Here is a 19875-nt window from a genome sequence, read left to right on the forward strand (position 1 = left end):
ATAGTATAGCATGTCGACAAAAATCATAGTATGTGGAAAAAATCATAAAAAAGTCATAGTATAGTATGTGGAAAAAAGTCATAGTATAGCATGTCGATGAGTTTTATTTACAGCACTGTTCTGTGGCAGAGCTCTGACCTTTCTGTGGCGCGAGTGGACTACTGGGTTGGTCAAAAGAATATCAGTCAAGTATTTTCCATTAAGAAAAGACTGTATATTCTCATTTTCCCACAGAAATGCCATATTTTCAGGGTTTATGCAGGAATCTTGAAGTTAAGTTTAATATCAGTAACACCAGACAAGCAACAAAATCTTATTACAAAAGTCAGGGTATAAAATAAATCATAGTATGATATACAATTAAAATGTGATACAAAGGCCATAGTACAGTATGTCATGAAAACATGTACTTTAGTATGTAACAAAAATTGTATTGTTTAGTATGCATTTAATATAGTATATCATGTCAAGAAAATGTCATGACAAATATTGTAGTATACTATGTCATTTAAAAAATATATAAAAATATCCTAGAAATCCTATAGTATGTCTCAAACAATTCATACTACAGTAAAGCATGTCATGAAAAAGTTAGTCACAAAAATGTATTTAAGTATAGTATGTGATAAACAAATGTTATAATATGTCATAGAAAAAGTCACATTATAGTACAGTTTGTCACAAAAATGTCATAGTACACTGTCATCAATAATTATTCAAATGTCATAGTACAGTATGTCTTACATCATAAAAACATAAATAATTATTTAAAAATAGAGAATGTCACAACAAATATTATAAAAATACCATTCTATATTATGTCACATAAATGATAAAGTATATTTTGTTGAAATAAATCAAGAAAAAGTTGCGTTTCATGTCATAAAAAAGAAAAGAATCATAGTATGGTACACCATAAAAATGTCAGACTATAAACTGTTATAAAGAAAAGTCGTAGTACGTCACAAAAGGGTCTTTAAAAAGTGTATGACTATAGTTTGTCAAAAAAGAAATCATTGATGTCAGTCCGTCAAAAATCTATATAAAAGTCATAGTATGTCAGAAAAAAGCTATGGTATAGTATGTTGAATAATCCAACGAAAAAAGCATGTCGTTAAGTCATAGTATAGTATGTAGAAAAAAGTACAAAACAAGTCATAGTATAGTATGTCGAAAAAAAGTCATAGTATAGTATGTCGATAAAAGTCAGTATAGTATGTGGAAAAAAATCATGAAAAAAGTCACAGTATAGTATGTCGAAAAATGATAAAAAAGTCATAATATAGCATGTCGATAAAATCATAGTATAGTATGTGTCGATAAAATCATAGTATAAGAAATTCATAAAAAAGTCATAGTATAGTATGTCGAAAAAAAGTCATAGTATAGTATGTCGAAAGAAATTCATGAAAAAGTCATAGTATAGTATGTGGAAAAAAATTCATAAAAAAGTCATAGTATAGTATGTCGAAAAAAATTATAGTATAGCATGTCGACAAAAATCATAGTATGTGGAAAAAATCATAAAAAAGTCATAGTATAGTATGTGGAAAAAAGTCATAGTATAGTATGTGGAAAAAAGTCATAGTATAGCATGTCGATAAAAATCATAGTATGTCGAAAAAAGTCATAGTATAGCATGTCGAAAAAAGTCATAGTATAGCATGTCGATAAAAGTCATAGTATGTCAATAAAAATCATAAAAAAAGTCATAGTATAGCATGTCGAAAAAAGTCATAGTATAGCATGTCGATAAAAATCATAGTATAGTATGTCGAAAAAAGTCATAGTATAGTATGTCGAAAAAAGTCATAGTATAGCATGTCGAAAAAAGTCATAGTATGTGGAAAAAATCATAAAAAAGTCATAGTATAGTATGTGGAAAAAAGTCATAGTATAGTATGTGGAAAAAAGTCATAGTATGTCAATAAAAATCATAAAGAAAGTCATAGTATGTCAATAAAAATCATAAAGAAAGTCATAGTATAGCATGTCGAAAAAAGTCATTGTATAGCATGTCGAAAAAGGTCATAGTATAGCATGTCAATAAAAATCATAAAGAAAGTCATAGTATAGCATGTTGAAAAAAGTCAGTATAGTATGTGGAAAAAAATCACAGTATAGTATGTCGAAAAATGATAAAAAAAAGTCATAGTATAGCATATCGATAAAAGTCATAGTATAGTATGTGGAAAAAATCATAGTATGTCAATAAAAATCATAAAGAAAGTCATAGTATAGCATGTCGAAAAAAGTCATAGTATAGCATGTGGATAAAAAGTCATAGTATAGTATGTCGAAAAATGAAAAAAGTCATAGTATAGCATGTCGAAAAAAAAAAGTCATAGTATGTGGAAAAAATCATAAAAAAGTCATAGTATAGTATGTGGAAAAAAAGTCATAGTATAGTCATAGTATAGTATGTGGAAAAAATCATAAAAAAGTCATAGTATAGTATGTCAATAAAAATCATAAAAAAGTCATAGTATAGTATAGCATGTCAATAAAAATCATAAAGAAAGTCATAGTATAGCATGTCGAAAAAAGTCATTGTATAGCATGTCGAAAAAGGTCATAGTATAGCATGTCAATAAAAATCATAAAGAAAGTCATAGTATAGCATGTTGAAAAAAGTGATAAAAAAGTCATAGTATAGTATGTCGAAGAAAGTGATTAAAAAACGTCATAGTATAGCATATCGAAAAAAGTGATAAAACACAAAAGTCATAGTATAGTATGTGGAAAAAATCATAAAAAAGTCATAGTATGTGGAAAAAAGTTATTGTATAGCATGTCGATAAAAATCATAGTATAGTATGTGGAAAAAAGCATAAAAGTCATAGTATAGTATGTCGAAAAAAGTCATAGTATAGTTTGTCAAAAAAAGTCAGTATAGTATGTGGAAAAAAATCATAAAAAAAGTCACAGTATAGTATGTCGAAAAATGATAAAAAAGTCATATTATAGCATGTCGATGAAAGTCATAGTATGTGGAAAAAATCATAAAAAAGTCATAGTATAGCACGTCGAAAAAAGTCGTATAGTATATCAAAAAAGTGATTAAAAACGTCATAGTATAGCATGTCGAAGAATGTCATAGTATAGCATGTCGAAGAATGTCATAGTATAGCATGTCGAAAAAAGTGATAAAAAACGTCATAGTATAGCATGTCGAAAAAAGTGATAAAAAACGTCATAGTATAGTATGTCGAAAAAAGTGATAAAAAACGTCATAGTATAGCATGTCGAAAAAAGTGTGTATAGTAAAAAGTCATAGTATAGTATGTCGAAAAAAGTGATAAAAAAATGTCATAATATAGCATGTTTTAAAAAAGTGATAGTATAGAATATCGAAAAAAGTGATTAAAAAGTCATAGTATAGTATGTCGAAAAAATGTAAAAAGTCATAGTATAGTATGTCGAAAAAAGTGATTGAAAACGTCATAGTATAGCATGTCGAAAAACGTCATAGTCATAGTATAGCATAGTAAAAAAAAATAGTATAGTCGAAAAAAGTGATAGTATAGTATATCAAAAAAGTGATTAAAAACATCATAGTATAGCATGTCGAAAAAAATGATTAAAACGTCATAGTATAGCATGTCGAAAAAAGTGATTGAAAACGTCATAGTATAGTATATCGAAAAAAAGTGAAAAAACGTCATAGTATAGTATGTCGAAAAAAGTGATAAAAAGTCATAGTATAGTATGTCGAAAAATAGTCATAGTATGTTGAAAAAAGTGATAGTATAGTATAGCATCGAAAAAAGTGATAAAAAACGTCATAATATAGCATGTTTTTAAAAAAGTGATAAAACACATCATAGTATAGCATGTCGAAAAAAGTGATTAAAAACATCATATTATAGTATGTCGAAAAAAGTGATAAAAAACGTCATAGTATAGCATGTCGAAGAATGTGATAAAAAACGTCATAGTATAGTATGTCGAAAAATGTGATTGAAAACGTCATAGTATAGCATGTCGAAAAACGTCATAGTATAGCATGTCGAAAAAAATTATTAAAAAGTCATAGTATAGCATGTCGAAAAAAGTCATTGAAAACGTCATAGTATAGCATGTCGAAAAACGTCATAGTATAGTATGTCGAAAAAAGTGATAAAAAACGTCATAGTATAGTTTGTCGGAAAAAGTCATTGAAAACGTCATAGTATAGCATGTCGAAAAATGTGATAAAAAGTATAGCATGTCGAAAAAAAATGATAAAAAACGTCATAGTATAGCATGTCGAAAAAAGTGATAAAAAACGTCATAGTATAGCATGTCGAAAAAAATAATTAAAAAGTCATAGTATAGCATGTCGGAAAACGTCATAGTATAGTATGTCGAAAAAAGTGATAAAAAACGTCATAGTATAGCATGTCGAAAAAAGTGATAGTATAGTATATCAAAAAAGTGATTAAAAACATCATAGTATAGCATGTCGAAAAAAATGATTAAAACGTCATAGTATAGCATGTCGAAAAAAGTGATAAAAAACGTCATAGTATAGTATGTCGAAAAAAGTGATAAAAAACGTCATAGTATAGTATATCGAAAAAAGTGATAAAACACATCATAGTATGTCGAAATAAGTCATAGTATGTCGAAAAAAGTGATTGAAAACGGCATAGTAGTATGTTGAAAAAAGTCATAGTATAGCATGTCGAAAAAAGTGATAAAAAACGTCATAATATAGCATGTTTTTAAAAAAGTGATAAAACACATCATAGTATAGTATGTCGAAAAAAGTCATTGAAAACGTCATAGTATAGCATGTCGAAAAACGTCATAGTATAGTATGTCGAAAAAAGTGATTGAAAATGGCATATTAGTATGTTGTATAGCATGTCGAAAAACGTCATAGTATAGCATGTCGAAAAAAGTGATAAAAAACGTCATAGTATAGTATGTAGAAAAATGTGATAGTATAAAAAACGTCATAGTATAGCATGTCGAAGAATGTGATAAAAAACGTCATAGTATAGTATGTCGAAAAATGTGATAAAAAACGTCATAGTATAGTATATCGAAAAAAGTGATAAAACACATCATAGTATAGCATGTCGAAAAAAGTGATTGAAAACGGCATAGTAGTATGTTGAAAAAAGTCATAGTATAGCATGTCGAAAAAAGTGATAAAAAACGTCATAGTATAGCATGTCGAAAAAAAAAGTGAATAGTATATCAAAAAAGTGATTGATTAAAAACGTCATAGTATAGCATGTCGAAAAAAGTGATAAAAAACGTCACAGTATAGTATGACGAAAAAAGTCATAGTATAGTATATCAAATAAGTGATTAAAAACATCATAGTATGTCAAAAAAATTGAACAGAATATTGGATTCACATATTCTTTCTTTTCCTTTTTCCTGCATGCTTTAAACATACATTAAACCTTTTGGGAATTTATTTTTATTCATTATCAAATAATAATACAAACATTTATACTGTAAAATGACAGAATACATTCAGTTAATGCTTTTATTTGAAACAATACATTTTGCAGCACTATGCTGTCCATCTCAGCCAAGAACAGAGAAATGTGTGGTTGAATCCATCCTGAGTCATGTCATGGAGACGAGCAGATCCGAGCACTCTATGCTGTTGCTTCAGTTGTAGCTCTTTCGAATACAACCTGTAGGATAAAAAGTCTTAGCATTGCATGTGAGAAAAAAAATCATAGTATAATGTATCAAATGAAGAATTATTATAGTACATCCAAAAAAAAGTCAAAGTATAGTATTTCGAAAAAGTCAAAGTATAACATGTTGAAAAAATTCATAGTATGTCAAAAACATTCATGGTATAGTGTGTCGAAAAAGTCATAGTATAATATGTTGAAAAAAGTCATAGTATGTCAAAAACATTCATGGTAAAGTATGTCGCAAAACTCATAAAAAAGTCAAAGTAATGTTTGTCAAAAAAAAGTCATAGTATAGCACGTCGACAAGTTATAGTATATCAAAAAAGTGATTAAAAACGTCATAGTATAGCATGTCGAAGAATGTCATAGTATAGCATGTCGAAAAAAATGATTAAAAACGTCATAGTATAGTATGTCGAAAAAAGTGATTGAAAACGTCATAGTATAGTATATCGAAAAAAGTGATAAAACACATCATAGTATGTTGAAATAAGTCATAGTATGTCGAAAAAAGTGATTGAAAACGGCATAGTAGTACGTTGAAAAAAGTCATAGTATAGCATGTCGAAAAAAGTGATAAAAAACGTCATAGTATAGCATGTCGAAAAAAGTCATAGTATAGTATATCAAAAAAGTGATTAAAAACATCATAGTATAGCATGTCGAAGAATGTCATAGTATAGCATGTCGAAAAAAGTGATAAAAAACATCATAGTATAGCATGTCGAAAAAAGTGGTAGTATAGTATATCAAAAAATGATTAAAAAGTGATAGTATAGCATGTCGAAAAAAGTGATAGTATAGTATATCAAAAAAGTGATTAAAAACATCATAGTATAGCATGTCGAAAAAAGTCATAGTATAGCATGTCGGAAAAAGTCATAGGATATTATGTCGAAAAAAGTGATAAAAAATGTCATAGTATAGTATGTCGAAAAAAGTGATAAAAAACGTCATAGTATAGCATGTCGAAAAAAGTGATAATATAGTATATCAAAAAAGTGATTAAAAACATCATAGTATAGCATGTCGGAAAAAGTCATAGGATATTATGTCGAAAAAAGTGATAAAAACGTCATAGTATAGTATATCGAAAAAAGTGATAAAAAACATCATAGCATAGCAAAAAAGTGATAAAAAACATCATAGTATAGCATGTCATAAAATTATGATGAAAAAGTGATAAAAAATGTCATAGTATAGTATCAAAAAAGTGATTAAAAACGTCATAGTATAGCATGTCGAAAAATGTCATAGTATAGCATGTCGAAAAACGTCATAGTATAGTATGTCGAAAAAAGTGATAAAAAACGTCATAGTATAGTATGTCGAAAAAAGTGATAAAAAACGTCATAGTATAGCATGTCGAAAAAAATCATTAAAAAGTCATAGTATAGCATGTCGAAAAAAGTGATAAAAAACGTCATAGTATAGTACGTCGAAAAAAGTCATAGTATAGTATGTCGAAAAAAGTCATAGTATAGTATGTGGAAAAAATCATAAAAAAGTCATAGTATGTGGAAAAAAGTTATTGTATAGCATGTCAATAAAAAACATAGTATAGTATGTTGAAAAAAGTCATAGTATAGTATGTGGAAAAAAATCATGAAAAAAGCCATAGTATAGTATGTGGAAAAAAATCATAAAAAAAGTCATAGTATAGTTTGTGGAAAAAACCTTAAAGTCATAGTATAGTATGTCAAAAAATGTCATAGTATAGCATGTCGATAAAATCATAGTATAGTATGTGGAAAAAATGTCATAAAAATCATAGTATGTGGAAAAAAATTATAAAAAAGTCTTAAAAAGTATTATAGTATTTTGAAAAACCTTTTAAAAAGTCATAGTATAGTATTTCAGAAATAGCCAATAGTATATTATGGTGAGAAAAAAAGTAATATTATAGTATGTCCAAAAAATTCATGACATAACTTTTGAATAGTATTTTAAGAAAATGTTCTTCCATGTTGTAAAAAAACAACACAAAATAGACTTAAAGAATTCATAGAATGGTACGTCATAACATTTTTAAAATATAATATTTTATAAAAAAAGTCATAGCAAAAGTCATGGTTGTTCACAAAAAAGAGTAGAGGTTCAATAAAATACATTTGAGATATATGATCCAAAAAACAGAATTTATAAAAAAAAAAAAAAAAAAAGAATCAAATACATATATGTTGATTAAAAACAAGGATGTTTTTTTGTGTTTAAAGCTCTACGTCCAGGCCCGAATGCAGGGGAAGTGGACACGACTGGTTCGACCGACCATCCAGTTCTTCCTGGTGGCATTTTCGTTTTACGTAGGATACACGCGCGTGTCTGACTACAAACATCACTGGAGTGACGTACTGGTGGGACTGCTGCAGGGAGCACTCATCGCTATACTCACTGTGAGTTCGACAATGTGTTTCTATGTCATTTGTAAAGTAAGAGACAGATTTTAGTGTTCAAAGTGGTTAGGATTACGGGTGTTTATAAAAGCCCCTATGTTTATGATTATAGGCGCATATGATCAGTAAACTCAAAAAAAGTGTATCAACGCTTTTGTCAACTTAAGTCCAAAATCTACCAGCGGTAAGTTTCCCCAAACAGCCAACAGAAACTGGTAAATACCAGTGGGAAACTGCTATTGGCAAGTTCCATGAATTTAAGAAATGATGGACAACTTGCAGCATAGACGTTTATGGTAAATATATCCAGTAACGTCCATCAATCACCTTATCAGTAACAACATGTCCAGGCTACTATCAGAAACAAACAGTGGGGTGAGGAATGACCAGCTGAATGGTAAAAGTTATTTAACGTGATCACAAGATATTTCCTGACTTGATGATTTGAGAAAGATTGCCTGGACACCACATTTAACAAAAACAACTGGCATGCAATGGATTATGGGATACTGATGGCTACATACACACTGCCCGTGTCCAGTAGATCAGTATACCATAACTAGACGCACATTAATTTAACTTTTAAATACTCTGACATTTTACTCTTCCTCTGTTCTCAAAGGTCCGATACGTGTCCGACTTCTTCAAGCAGCGCCCCCCGCTCTGCACACACCCGGACACAGCAGAGATCGAACACCTGGAACGCAAACCGAGCCCGCAGCCTCCTGACTCGCAGCACAGAAACCACTACAACTACTCTGGACCTGTATGAGCTCTTCAAAGCAGCAGCTGCTCTTGCTAACTTGGGCCTACACACTCTCTTAACATCAGCTCAGCTACCAAAGGACCTGTGACTTGTACGGAAAAACATCACAATTCATTAACCACTAACTACAAATTCAGACTAGACCTGCTCCGCTCAGCAAACGACTTCAAAACTATTTTACAGCAATGAAAACTCAGATTCCCCAAACCTGTTGGAACAGAAGCTCCACAGTCTGTGTCTTTTAGTTGAGTGTGTGTGTGTGTGTGTGTGTGTGTGTGTTGCAAAATAATGTGTGATTGTTTTTGTGTACATGTGAACCGAGTTGTTCTGTTCGAAAGTGTGCAATGATGTATGTTTTTGAGCTGCTTTTATGAGACAAATGTTTTAGATTTGTGGTGGAGAATTTAAGCCGAGTTAAACCAAAAAAGCAAAGACTGCTAAAGAGATCTTTTAAATTTCAAAAACCACGGCAATTTTTTTTTATCTTTGTCCTTGAAAAGAGTGACACAACCTTGGAGGCTGAATGTTTCCTACTTTGTTGCTTACTGCAGTCGGATAAGACTTTTATTTTACTTTACACTGGAGCTCGATTATATCTGCCTGTTCCTGCAACTTTAGTCATTTGTTAGTCGTCCTCTGCAGATGTCTGTATTTTCGTGTCTTTAGAAGATATGCATGTGAAATGATGGACTGCTTTAACAATATACATGATTTTGTAAAGTGCTAACATTTTTATTCTATTTTATTATTTTTATTATGTTTATAACTACTGTATCTAATAAAAAGTGTAGCTTTTTAAGAATGCATTACCACTACTTTGCTGTGACGTTACAGTGCAACTTTTTGAGCTGGCAACATTCTTTGTTTTTTTATATACACAAACTTCACCTAAATGAAAAGGATGGACAAAGACAAATGGAGACATATAATCATTCTATTAACCAACCTTTTTTTTTTTTTTTTTTTTTTTTTTTTTTTTTTTTTTAAGTTTTCTTGAAATGCAAGTGCTTGTAAAACCACAATGTCTCCAAGTCTGATGCAAACTGAACATCTTCTTTTCCTTTTTATAACGTGTAACCTATTGTGAAACTGCACATAATGTATTCAATTCTTTCTTTCAGTCTGTTTTGTGTAGTTTTCTCCATAAATATTAGCCAGCATGATGTCTACGAGTGCTTACTTTAACAGCAGGGAAAAAGAAATACAAAGGAGTCTTCTTTGTGATGCAGCAAGGGAACATTTTTGTTTGTCATTGAGCTATTCTGTTGTGTTCTTGTTGAAAGCAGAGCATTGCACACTGACACAGGGTTCAAGTCTAGACTTGCTGCTGACGACTGTGGGATTCCTAAGAGCCAAAAGAATGGGGCCGTTAGGCCACGTCAGAGGAGTTTCTTTTTTTCTTATAACGCCAATCAGTTCAAAGTTATAACACTTACTTGGACAGAGTGCTGTGAATATCTTCTCTCGTTATAGGTATAGTCTTCACTATTGGGGGGGGGTTTGTCTATCCCTTTGTCTATCCACACCAAATTTCTGCGTATTTCAGATGCTGATTAAAAACAAAGCCAACCAATTAAATACATTTTGTTTACGCAATAGATTTTCTCGGCGGTCAGTGTCATAATTCTCTAAATATCGTCCCACAACTATATGGATATTGATCGATTGATACATTTGGTCTTGCAAAACAGTGTCCTCCTTGACAAACATAGTAAAGATTATAAAGACAACAAACAAAGACAGAACATTTGGGGAAGTATAGCAGTTGAACTGGCTTGTTAGATAGTGAATAACCTATAAAAGAGGGATAAACTTTCTTTGTTGTCAAGGTAACGTATAGAGGACCGTTCATTTCCAAAGGGCATTAGCTAACGTTTTGCTATTATTTTACAACTCTAATGAAATGTATACTATAATACCATACAATGTAATGTCGGCTGAGCAGTTAGTGTACAGTCAGTGTTTAGAGCTTTTTCTTGTTACTGGAACGATGTGGATGAGAGCTACGAGAGAGTTTTAACACCATCGTTAAATCTGGCATGATTAGATTGGACTCATCCAGTGAGAGGTAACTAATTCGGGGGAAATTTAGCAATGCTTTGTATTATTTTTTAATGGCACTGTGACTCTGCATATTTCTGTAATGAGATTCATCCCTCTGACGGCCAACTTATGTGAGTCAACCAAAGCTCATACCACAAATTATTCCATCAAACTGCAGAGGAGTAACTAAAACCAAACCAAACTATTTTTTTATCAGACTCAGAAAAAGCTACATTTCATGAATCTTGGCTTCAATGAGTACATGAAGTGATCTTGATGTCCTTTAATGTTGCCTTTTTTGTCCTTCAGATTTCTTCACTCTCCCCCCACAGACCAACCAAAGACAAAGGAGCACTCTCAATCACGTCTTTTATTTGTAAGGCACCAGAGAAGCTTCCTTACTGCTAAAAGGTTGATTCATTCTCATTAGAGTACACAGTTGCTTGTTTACATCTTTGTATTTTTTTTATTTTTTTTGCCCCAGGTATCTTAAAATGAGACTGTGTTCATTAACACATTAAACTGTTTTTTGTTTGCACAAAAGAAAAAGATAAAACATTTACAAACCTAGAAAACAATGTTAAGTGTTACTGCCTACTGAGAGAATGGGAGAAAAAACAGGAAAAAACGACATGGTATACAACATTGTGCCTCTCTTTAACTGTAGGCTTGTAATGCACACATACAACACCAAAGTCTTCCATGATACACACACGTTAAAAAGCAGCTTTGAAACATACAAAAATGCTTTAAAAATATGTATATTGATATATTCATATGTATACAAATTGGCCCTTCACAGCAAAAACAAACACACATACCATTCATATGTCTGAGTTTCGCCAAAGGAGGTTTTCTACAAAGACGGACGTCAGCATATAGAGTGCAAATGACTAACAGATCTGTTCTCGCACTCTATATGTTAAGGTCAAATCATCACCTCCCCAACACTAGCACAGACAGGAAGAAGAAAAAAAGAATGAGCACTGAGCAACAACTTAAGTGCCTTTCAAATTAAAATACAGAAGAAAAACTTTAAGCTCCGATCTCGGACGTGCTCAGACGCTAAAGGTGGGTTGTCAAAGCTCTGGAAATCACTCACATTACAGGGGAATATCAGCCAACATCTGCAGTGAAAAGATGCTTGTCCCACAGTCAGGAAATGAAGACAAGAAGAGAGCAGCAGTGACCGTGAACACATCACTGCTGCCCTCTGCTGCCTTAAAAACGAACATTCCCATTCCTCAACACCAGCCGTTTCCCAACTCCATACTAACTGCAAAAACACACTGTATGCATTTAGTATACAAGCATTCAATATACCAAAAGTGTTGTACTCTCAAAAAAAAAAATTTCAAACACTCGCTCAATTGGAGATCAAGTAAACTAAAACTTTAGAAAAGTCACTGCCAATTCAAATTAATATCAAAATGTTTTTCCCATAATTGATGTTGGAGATGTTCCTGAAGCTATTTCACTACCATCAGTTACATTTTCCTTTGCATTGCACTCTCAAAAAATCAACTGTGCAATCCAATAGACATACTACCATACTATTTAGTATGCAAGAAAAGGTGCAAGATGCGTTCCAAATTGCAAACTTTTTCTTTTTACTTAAGAGTAAATACTACACTTGCCCTTGAAAAGTATGTTCCTTTTGCATTCAATTGGGACATACTAATTCCTCGTAACATCGCATCTTGAACTTTGATACCCTTGCTCTTGCTGCACAAAGGATTGTGGGTCATAGTAGCCAGAAAAGCATGGTGGCTTGCATACTGCAAAATGTGTCCGGATATAGTAGAACATCCTGCTATTTTTGGCATACTATGTATTGGGACATACTAGATCTATTTCTGATGTATTAAATAGTACGGTGGAGGTTTGCGTATTGGAACACACAGTATGTCTCAATACAAAGTATGTCAAATGCAGTCTGTCAAAACTACCAGGATGTCCAACTGCTTCCAGTCGCATTAAGCAGTATGCAAGCCAACATAATTATCTGACTTTTCTGACCCACAATCCTCTGCGTAGTGGATATATGAGCAAGAGGGTCAAAGTTCAAAGTGCAATGTTATGACGAAGTAGCATGTCACCATTAAATGCTTACTGCATACAACATAACGTACTTTGTAAGGGCAGCTGCAGTTTGTACTAAAAAAGGTAAAAGTTTTTTCTTTTTAGTTTGCACACTGACTGTTATGAGCATACTTTATTTCATCACATTTAAAGTGTGAACACTACAAATACTCAAAACTTGCTTAGTCTAAGAGCCGGGTTACACTAGAAAAAAAGAAAATAGTTTGTATCAAGTGTCAGGCGACCATGTCAGAAGGCAAAAGTGTTCATAGCTGTTTCGAACGGCAACCCTTTAAAGTGAGGTGAGTGTTTGCTTGCTGAGCTACGGTGGTAATTGCTTAAATATGGGGATCACAGTACTGCACTTTTCAGACTGTCTGTCTCTCCTCGAGGGCATTCATAGAGATGCACTCCTTTGTCAACATGAAAAAGTGACAGAAAAAGTTGTGTAGGGAATGAAAAAAAAGCGAGAGAAGTTCCTGCCATTTTTGTCACCTCCAGATATCTGCATTGCTGCATTACGTGGGCGTGGACGGCGAATTGTCAGTTTCAGACAGTTATAGAAATTGACAGACTGACTAATTCAATTATGTGACCGACAAGTGTGGGGGAAGAGTTTTAAAGCGCAGAGAAGCACTTCTGATGAAGTATCCCGACGCCTTCAGTGGATTTCAAATCCATACTACATGCAATTTTTTTTGTATGTTCACACTAGCCTGGTTCCTTACCGCTAAATCTCCATGTACACAGAAAAGTAAAAAAAACTTATTGGCATTCCACTCTCATAACAGGCTATTTTCAGTCCAAAAAGGCAAAATTCAGTACACTCAATTAGGGCTGAGCAATATTAAGCTGAGTAGACAGTTTATACTATAAAGAATAAGCTTGTAGTATTGAATTGAGAAAATGGTAAACCATCTTAATTGTTTTTGCAAAAGGACACAATAATTTGTTCACAAGGACAAATTCTGACTGTGGGAATCTAATTTTAATACACTGTTTTCTGAGGGAACGCTTGGTTGATGTTGCCAACAGAGCTTTAGCAACCTTACCCAAACACATTCGTCATAAAAACAAAGCGAGAAAAAAAAAAAGAAAAAAAGGAGGGGATCTTCCCCTAACAATCACACACAAGTTAAACAAGACAGGAAAAGACAGGTGCTTGATACAGTCTCAGTATAAACTGAAGTGCTCTTCTAACTTACAGAAATACAGTACTCGTATGTCTTTTACGACCATCTGGTTCTGAAGTTTAGATCCTGTTCAAGTTTGTCTTGGTCAGTTAAAGGGTGGACCAGTTCGAGGAACAGGCAGGAGCAGGGGGTGGTGTGAAGAAAAATACAAAAAAGGTGCTTTAAGAAAAAAATGTAGTTAAATTAAACAAGTGTTTTCTTCTTTCCGACAACATTCACTCAAGCACACGCAGACACATTTTGAATGTCTAATTAGCCCATCTCTACCCTCACGAAAACATCATGTCAAAATAAAGTCAATTTTTTTCAGAGCTTTAATTCTTGTCATTTGAAGATGAGTCAGGGTCCATGCCACATAGTGCGCGTAGCAGCAGTAGCAGCAGTAGCAGCAGCAGCAGCTAGGCCTATGAAACAATATTAAACCCTAAAGATGGGTATACTAACATTTGTACAAACTATAGGTTTTTAATTGAATAAACCCCCTTTTTATTCGGGATTGAGGTACACAGCTAAGATAATGCATCCAGTGGTTGGTCATATGAAAATGCAAAAAATGTTGAAAAGTCAGGTGATTTATGTTTGAAGGGTTTGAATGTCCCTTTTAACATCAGACTAAGATTCAATTTGGCTCCAAGTAAATAAATGAATGGGATCCCAATTCAAACAGCTCCAGTCAACATGTTTTCCTTTTGAAAAAAAACAAACCCTGATGGCGCTGTTGTACGCTTTGAGTGGCGGGACGGGAGTCAGAGAGAACCGAGATGTTGCTAAATTGCTAACTGTGACTGGCAGACAGGCCAGTAAAAACAAAACTCTGAGGGACTGAGGAGGACATGAACAAACAAAAAAAAAAGATTTAAGAAGTATAAACCAGTGAGAGGCTGATCTGTGTAAGGGACACTGCTGTTAGCTTTCATCCTCAGCTCTCACTCCAAATGGGAAAACATTTATCTTGGTTAAGCCTAACAACAGTGGCTTACACTAAAAAAAAAAAAAAAAAAAAAAAAAAAAAAAAAAAAAAAGCATCTATTTTAAGTCTAGAAGCCTGAACTGAGTCTATTACCACTAAATAATAGGAACATTTAACTCTCACTCTCAGCCGTTAAGCAGTTTCGTTCTCTGCACATCCAAAAATCTGTCCTCTCTGCATGTCATCATCCCTGCAGTTACTCTTCTACATCAACACTCAGCAGACAGGCAGCCAGACTTACATCAATCTCCATTTACAGTTTTACCTTTTTTTAGACACTTCGCCCCACAACAACCCCCCTCCAAACCTCCTTGCCATGTCTGCACTAGTCTGACTTGTCCCCGTCCTCTCCTCGGGGCGCTCTCTCTGCGGCTTCCCGGGCCTTGTCCTCCTTCACCGCCTGGGCCTGGCCATGGGAGTAGTTGGCCAGGATGGAGGAGAGGGAGAGCAGGCCGGAGCTGGAGGAGACGGCGGGCAGGGAGGGCGGGGTGAGGCCCAGGGGCAGCGGGGTCACAGGCAGGGCCAGGCCCTGGAGCTGGGACAGGTGTTGCACCTGGAGCTGTTGCTGAAAACACACACATGGTACAGACAGAAGTTAGTGGTATAAGCATTTTTCAATTTGTGTCTAATAATGCAATGTTCTTTATGTTTAGTGTATATATATATATATATTTATATTAACATTCCGATGCTTTGCAAGTCTTGTGTTGCATGTTTTAAATAATACCTGAAAATGCAGTGTAATGATGTCCTTTGTTTGAATGATGCTTTTCACTAACATTAATGGAGCTGTATTTAACATTAATATAGCAGAAAACAGCTATTTGTAATGTAAATATATGGTGGAGTAATGTCTACCTCAGCAGAGAATGAAGTCGCTCTCTTGTGTGTCTTGTTACCCAAGCTTCTCCTTGCTTTGTTTACATAGCCGGGCCGGCCACGCGTGCATGTTAGTGCTTGTGAGCGTGCCCACTGTCTAGCTCTGGGCAGCTGCTCTGCACTGCTCTCATACGGCAGATACAGATGATAATGTCGCCCCGACTGACAGCAATTTCATGGAAACGTTGCACGCACCATCTGATTCCCCCTCAGTTGAACACCGTTAGCTATTGTTTAAACTGTTAGTGCTGTTAGCTTAATCTTTTATCTTGCCCTTTCAATATTCTTTTCATTATTCTACATGCTTACAAATTATTTCAATAACTTGTTATTTGAACCTGATATTCTTTTTTAGGATAACTTTGCCACATCTGTCTAGGGACAACAGATGGAAAAAAAAATCTTTTGGCTGGAAAATGTATTTGGTTTTATTTCATGTTTGGGATGAAACACCCATCACCCATCAAAAAAAAACTCACCCGTATAATGGAGTTCATCTCAGGGGGCGTGACTTGCTTGGCTCTCTCTATGGCGCCCATGACTTGCTGTTGATGCTAAAAACAAAAGAAAATAATTGGTCATGCACTTGACCAATAAATGCAGCAACATCACTTGAAATCTTAATCAAGAGAGAGGACAAGGGGCAATATTGGACATATTTTAAAAAAAAAAACTCAGTTACTTCGGATCTGCTAGTTTATATATATATATAAAATTAAAAGAATAAATAGTAAAATATTTAACATGTTTAAAGTTTGAGAGCATTGAAACATACAACCAGAGTTTAGGGTAAACAAGGAAAATGGTTTGATTACACAGTTGGCCCCTCAACTGTGTATGCTTGATTAGCAGAAAGTCTTGGGCACTACAGGCACATATTCATGCGCATACAAACGTCATTACCTCTTGTGACAGGTAAGGCAGCACCTGAGCACAGATGCCATTCAGTCTCTTCACTATTTCAGCCTGAAAAAAAAAAAAAAAAAAAAAAGGACAAAAAGAAATAAATCAGACCAGCAAACTACCAGATCTTGACTACTAAAGGGATTCATAAAAGGAAACAGTGATTACCTGTTTGTGCATTTCAATGTTCAGCCCGTAGGACATTTCATAGTACTACAAAAACAAAAGGAGAAAAAGACAAACAATATAATAAACTGCAGCTTTATACTTTCATTACATTTGTCAAAAACTAAGAATCCTATATAAAATACAAAATGCCAGAGAAAACAATACACATGTGAATCTAAATCTAAATCAGAATATAACTTTGTTATATGTAGGTATATTAAATATGTGGATTATGTACTAAGAAATGTAGATGCTTTTGTCATATGATCTGTAATTGGCTATCAGACAAGCTTTAAAAGCAGAATCCGCTACTGATCATGTGATGAGTGAACCCGAGAAAGTCACAAAGTGAAACGCAATCTGTGGTTAAGTGAGACTGAACTAATAAACAGATCTAGACATTCTCGGTGTGCGCTCAAACTTTTATACTTACACTGCAACACTAAGTGGCTTTGCTTGGTATATTAGAGGAGATCAGATAAAGAGTAACAGCCACATCTCACTGACAAGAGTTAATGCAACACTTACCATGATATAGTGACGCTGCATCTCTGACTTTTCAGAGGCCAGTTTATCACACTCCAACTTCAAACTGGAAAGAGAGAATATAAATATTAAACAATAAAGATCAATTCCAAAGGCAAATATATGGATATGTTCTGTGCAAGAATAGTTTGACATCATGAGAGTTTTTCAACAACTTATACTTGGCTAAGATGATTGCTTGCTGGCTCTAGCTTCATGTTTATAATATAGACATGAGAGCGATATTGATCTTCTCATCTACCTTGTGGCAAAAGGTCTTATTTCCCACAATGTCTGACTTTTTGTTTCGATGATATTACGCCAGGGATAAACTTTGATTCAAACAAATTATTTTTGCTGAATTAGAGAAGCATTTAGGTCTGGGATGTAAGATAATGTCTTTTTTCTTTTTAAAGCAGATACCCATAACCAACATTCGCCTACCCTTATTGGCTACATATACAAAAAATATCCTCTGTGTGTGCTATATTGACCAAGAACCCAGAGAGTACATTTTACAGTGTTTTAGCTGACTCAGATATTCAGCTGTATTCAGGTGGAGAGAGGCCCCTCCAGAATCTGAGCTGCCGAGAGCAAACACTGACTGGGGTGCCTTTACTTGAATTGCTACGATGCAAACAGGAATGGACTCATTCTACTGTATTGAATGTCAGAGTGGGCAGTTTTTGTTGGATGATGTTGCCAGCGACAACCCCTAGAGAGGAAGTTGAGTGTTTTCGACTATGCATCAAAGTCTTCCTCCTGATTGTTACAGAGGTATGCTGGAGCCCTTCTTCAGGATCTCAAAGATAAACTTAAAAAGACAACCCAGACCAGCAGGGGATTTTAGTCATTGTAATTTACTAATTTATTGGTCTGCCTTCAAAGAAGGATTGAGAGCCGCCAACGAGCTGCTGAAGTGGGGCAGCTGCTCAGTGGGCAGCCGGCACAGCAGAGACACACAGTGGGGGGAAACCAGTGTGTAGAGTCAGCTTATTTTCATATCTTACTCAGTGAATCAACTGAGCTGCTGATTAATGGAACAGTGGAAAGACTAGACAAGATGGGTTTGGTGAGCTTTAATTTATGTCCGTCCAGCCTGAATCAAGTGTGTTTTACGAAGAGTTAACACGGCAATTAGGCCAGTTTTAGTCATATTTTTCTGTCTAGGTTTAAGAATATTTCCTTCATTGACATTTTGTTTATTTATCAGACTGAAAAAAGCCTGTTTAACATAGAAAATTGGCCCGCAATGCATCCTGGTACATGTAGGCTAGCAAGAGAAATCAGTTTTCTTGCTCAATAAAGTACGCACATGGGAATTTATTTCTTCAGTGGACATGATTACCAGCAGCACTGATGGTGGCAAACGTTCCCTTTAATCGTGTGTATGGTTGTGTTAACCGATACCTGTGGTACTGTGCTTGGAGGAACTGGAACTCATCCTTGATGCGGTCACAGGAGTCAGAAGTAGTGAACTTGAGAGGTTGACTGGACTGAGAGGATGCCTGGAGAGCAGAACAACATATTCAGTTTTATTAATTGACAAAGAGGAATATATTATATTCACAAAGATCCCTGCATCCAGGTCCAGACATTCAGTCCGTAACCATACTTTGGATGCTTAACAATTCCCAACCAGTCCAAACAAAAGTAATTTTCAGGAATGGTTGTGTTCTGTTTGTTTGGAGACAGCAGTTTGACCTCCAAGATTAACCCTTTGAGAGGATAGCTAAAATGAAGGTCAGCTTAAACTGGTCTTCACTTCCGAATGTGCATGTACTGTATAAAATGAGATAAGGAAGGAGACTCTGTTTAATTTGATATGCAACATCTGTCTTTTAGAAAACCACTATCCTCACCCTTTAAGGACCACAGAGTGCGTTGATTGAGGGAAATGTGTTTAAAGAAGGCACGATTAAAGCATGCCCATGCTGACCATATGTGAGATGAATTTAGAGGCTGCATAAGAAGTCTGGTTTATGTATAGACTACACTTAAACCATTAATCCAAAGCTGTAATCCAGGGTTTATCCTGTTCACTAAACCTCATTACTCTCTAAATAAGTGGCACAAGGGCAAGAGGTTTCCAGCGGGATTATGGGACTGAACAGAGAGGATGGAGTCACCCGGTTACACACAGGTCAAAACCCTGCATCTGAAATACAGTTTACTAGTGTACTGTTTTTAAAAGTACAAAGATATATTGCTGAAACTATCACTATCATTACATTTTAGATACTAAACAATAAATTGAGTAATGAAACAAAGTAATGGTCGGCTTTATCGATAACAAAAAATTACG

The 19875-nt window shown here is 34.2% G+C and overlaps 2 protein-coding genes across 2 annotated transcripts in view; one reads left to right on the forward strand and one right to left on the reverse strand.

Annotated features, from left to right (window-relative positions):
- Positions 1 to 9967, forward strand: part of plpp2a (phospholipid phosphatase 2a) — a 30970-nt gene extending 21003 nt beyond the window's left edge. Inside the window, exons 5-6 of the mRNA XM_054613917.1 lie at positions 7865 to 8041; positions 8664 to 9967. Coding sequence (XP_054469892.1) covers positions 7865 to 8041; positions 8664 to 8813 — 327 coding nt within the window. The 3' untranslated portion in view covers positions 8814 to 9967. The remainder of the gene's footprint in view (positions 1 to 7864; positions 8042 to 8663) is intronic.
- A 3931-nt stretch (positions 9968 to 13898) lies between these two features.
- Positions 13899 to 19875, reverse strand: part of LOC129103866 (TLE family member 5-like) — a 7625-nt gene continuing 1648 nt past the window's right edge. The window contains exons 2-7 of the mRNA XM_054614492.1: positions 18981 to 19078; positions 17574 to 17637; positions 17046 to 17090; positions 16878 to 16940; positions 16454 to 16528; positions 13899 to 15660 (exon numbers count right to left, since the gene is read on the reverse strand). Of these exons, the coding sequence (XP_054470467.1) occupies positions 15421 to 15660; positions 16454 to 16528; positions 16878 to 16940; positions 17046 to 17090; positions 17574 to 17637; positions 18981 to 19078 (585 nt within the window). The 3' untranslated portion in view covers positions 13899 to 15420. The remainder of the gene's footprint in view (positions 15661 to 16453; positions 16529 to 16877; positions 16941 to 17045; positions 17091 to 17573; positions 17638 to 18980; positions 19079 to 19875) is intronic.

The sequence above is a fragment of the Anoplopoma fimbria genome, chromosome 15 (genome assembly GCF_027596085.1).
Source record: "Anoplopoma fimbria isolate UVic2021 breed Golden Eagle Sablefish chromosome 15, Afim_UVic_2022, whole genome shotgun sequence".
Classification (NCBI taxonomy): Eukaryota; Metazoa; Chordata; class Actinopteri; order Perciformes; family Anoplopomatidae; genus Anoplopoma; species Anoplopoma fimbria.